Raw genomic sequence first — 3,451 nt, forward strand, 5'->3', positions numbered from 1 at the left:
TCGGCCCGAGGCTGTAGTAGAAGACACTTGCCCAAGGTGCCATGCAGTGGGACTGAACCCAGAACCATGTGGTTGGTAGGCAAGCTACTTACCACACAGCCACTCCTGTGCCTATATATGTATATATTTACATATACATTCATTCATTCATGTTTACATATGCATGTTTTGAGAGGTACAGTCTCGAAAATCATGTTGGTATTTCAACATAGTCATTCAACATTTTATCTCTTTTCCAAAACGTCCTCTTTATCTTAGACTGTTGTTATTTTCTCTTATTTCAGAGAATATCACATGTAATTGGCATCAAAGCATTATTTCCATCAGATAACATCATCAATATTCATCACCTTTTAAAGACTGAAAGAAAATATTGTACAGAAGAGATTTAAGAACTCCAGAGAATTCCAGTGAAATATTTCTTCTCAACTGAGACTGATTGCAACGCTTCTCTTGTGAAATGTTTGGAATGTCTTCAAGATTATTTTGTACTGAAGTTAAACTTGGATAATTTTAAAAGGAATCTCAGAGTATTTTCAGATATCAAAAAGGATTACAGTTGATGGAAAGGAAGCTGTAGCAGTATTTGTTAGGAATAATCTGTACGACAAGAACAAAATCTATATCCACATATGTTGTGGTGATTGAAGTAAGATAATGGACAAACTGATTATATAGGACTAGTTGAAGAATACATTTTTATTCCAGAGAGATGTCACAAAAGAAACTAGAATCAGTATTTCACTGCGATATCTGTAAAAAATCTTTCTCTTACAAACATAACCTAACTGCTCACAAACGTGTTCATACAGGAGAGAAACCATTTCACTGCAATATCTGTGGTAAATCATTCTCTCAAATTAGTAACTTAACAACTCACAAAGGTATTCATACAGGGGAGAAAACATATTACTGTGATATCTGTGGCAAATCATTCTCTCTAAATAGCAGCTTAACTCGGCACAAACGCATTCATACAGGAGAGAAACCTTATCATTGTGATATCTGTGGTAAATCTTTTTCTGTAAGTAGCCATTTAACTGATCACAAACGTGTTCATACAGGAGAGAAGCCATTTCACTGTGATATCTGTGGTCAATCATTCTCTCGAAATGATACTCTAACATCTCACAAACGTGTTCATACAGAAGAGAAGCCATTTCACTGTGATATCTGTGGTAAATCATTCTCTCATAGTAGTCACCTGACTACACACATACGTATTCATACAGGAGAGAGGCCATTTCACTGTGATGTTTGTGGTAAATCATTCTCTGAAGGGGGTCATTTAACAACTCACAGACGCATTCATACTGGGGAGAAGCCATACTGCTGTGATATCTGTGGTAAACAATTCTCTCGAAGTAGCGTTATAATTCTTCACAAACGCATTCATACAGGGGAGAAGCCATTTCACTGCGATATCTGTGGCAAAGCATTCTCCTACAGAAGTGTTTTCATTAATCACAAACGTATTCATTCAGGAGAAAAGCCATATCATTGTCAAATCTGTGGTAAATCATTCTCTGAAAACAGTAACTTAACTAGACACAAACTTGTTCACACAGGACAGAATGCATTTCACTGTGATATATGTGGTAAAGTCTTCTCTGTAGCAAGACACTTAACAACACACAAATATATTCATATGGGAGAATAACAATATCATTGTCACATGTCTGGTAAATCATTCTCTCAAAGCAGTTACTTAACTAAACATATATCTATCCATACAAAAGTGTGAGTGTTTTACTATCAAACTGCATTACATCTTACAACAACAACCAATATTTTCAAACCATTTTCCCTGATAAATCATGGGTTAGTCCTGTGAACTTTACAATAATCCATAAACTTTTGACAAATTATACTCATCAGTCCTTTGAGGAATTATTTTGTAGCCAAATAATCTCTGTTTGCTCAGTCTTTTAATAACGTTTTACAACATAGAAGGGTACATTTATTCTAAAACTCTAGACAAATACAATGTGAAAATTGTTTCTAAAAAATTGTGTCTTATGTAACCATAAATAAAAACATCTTTCATTTAAATTGCCTCTATCTCTTCACTCTTTTGCTCCACTTTTAGGAGATTAACCATTTCATTACCAACTTGGCTGAAACCAGCTCTGGCTCTGAGTACAAATGTCTTGGTTTCATAAGTTTTGAATTAAAATCTTCCACCAAACCTTAGTCACAGTTTATGTTCCTAACACTAGCTGAATGATAACTAAATTATTTTACTAAATTCTCTGTTATATTTCAAAGTAATTGAAAGAAACACAGAGCATCTCAAAATAAATACAGTAGTAAAAGGGTTAAGAAGAAGAAAAGAAAATTGATCATTTATGTGGGGATGGGCTGGAAGAAGAAGACCATAGCATCAATGGTCAAGGGACTGACCGGATGAGGATGCATGAGAAGGGAAGAGACAGGACAGGGTTGGCCTCTTCTTGCCAGCCAAGGCATCGTGAATGAACGTCAGGGAATTTTGCTCCTTGGTTGGTCAGATAGCAGCTGCTTAGACTGGGTGACTGGGTAGGGCAAGATCGCCGGAGTGACTACTACTAGACAGGTGCAGACGAGAGAGGAAAGTAGGTGAACTTCTTTTCATTTCCCACGCACGACAAGCTATTTCGGCAATTGTATACAGATGTCGTCGTCCCGTGATACATGATGGCAGTGGAGATAAGGATGAGCAGTGATGTCATCATCAGACCTTTCTATGGCAAAGGTGACGTAGTAGCCTGGATTCGAAAGGTCAAAGTTGCAGCCAGGCTACAAGGAAATTGAAGACGTATCAAGCCTCATGGCACTATATTTGGAGGGGAATGTGTACCTTGAAATGGATGAAAAAGAACAACTGAATGCAGCAAAGATTGAACAGTGGAAATGTTTTAAATGAACATAGACCAACTAATGTCATGATCTCAAGTTATGTTACATTGAGAAGCTTCTAAGAAGAGCAAAATAACGTTATTTAGAGCTACTAGGACACTCAAAATGCGGGTGGGGAAGCAAAGGAATTATATGGAAATATATTATTTCATAAGTGGAGGCGCAATGGCCTAGTGGTTAGGGCAGCGGACTCGCGGTTTCGATTCCCAGAACGGACGTTGTGAGTGTTTATTGAGCGAAAACACCTAAAGCTCCACGAGGCTCCGGCAGGGGATGGTGGCGAACCCTGCTGTACTCTTCCACCACAACTTTCTCTCACTCTTACTTCCTGTTTCTGTTGTGCCTGTAATTCAAAGGCTCAGCCTTGTCACACTGAATCTCCCCGAGAACTACGTTAAGGGTATACGTGTCTGTGGAGTGCTCAGCCACTTGCACGTTAATTTCACGAGCAGGCTGTTCCGTTGATCGGATCGACTGGAACCCTCGACGTCGTAAGCGACGGAGTGCCAACAACAACAACAACAACAACAACAAAAGCACTAATTAAAAGTGA

At 38.2% G+C, this 3,451-nt stretch overlaps 1 protein-coding gene across 1 annotated transcript in view; it reads left to right on the top strand.

The window, feature by feature from the left end:
• LOC128251123 (zinc finger protein 675-like) overlaps positions 1-2,048 on the top strand; it is a 3,737-nt gene extending 1,689 nt beyond the window's left edge. The window contains exon 2 of the mRNA XM_052977556.1: positions 285-2,048. Within this exon, the coding sequence (XP_052833516.1) occupies positions 713-1,660 (948 nt within the window). The 5' untranslated portion in view covers positions 285-712 and the 3' untranslated portion in view covers positions 1,661-2,048. The remainder of the gene's footprint in view (positions 1-284) is intronic.
• Positions 2,049-3,451: the final 1,403 nt, after the last annotated feature.

The sequence above is a fragment of the Octopus bimaculoides genome, chromosome 28, assembly GCF_001194135.2.
Source record: "Octopus bimaculoides isolate UCB-OBI-ISO-001 chromosome 28, ASM119413v2, whole genome shotgun sequence".
Classification (NCBI taxonomy): domain Eukaryota; kingdom Metazoa; phylum Mollusca; class Cephalopoda; order Octopoda; family Octopodidae; genus Octopus; species Octopus bimaculoides.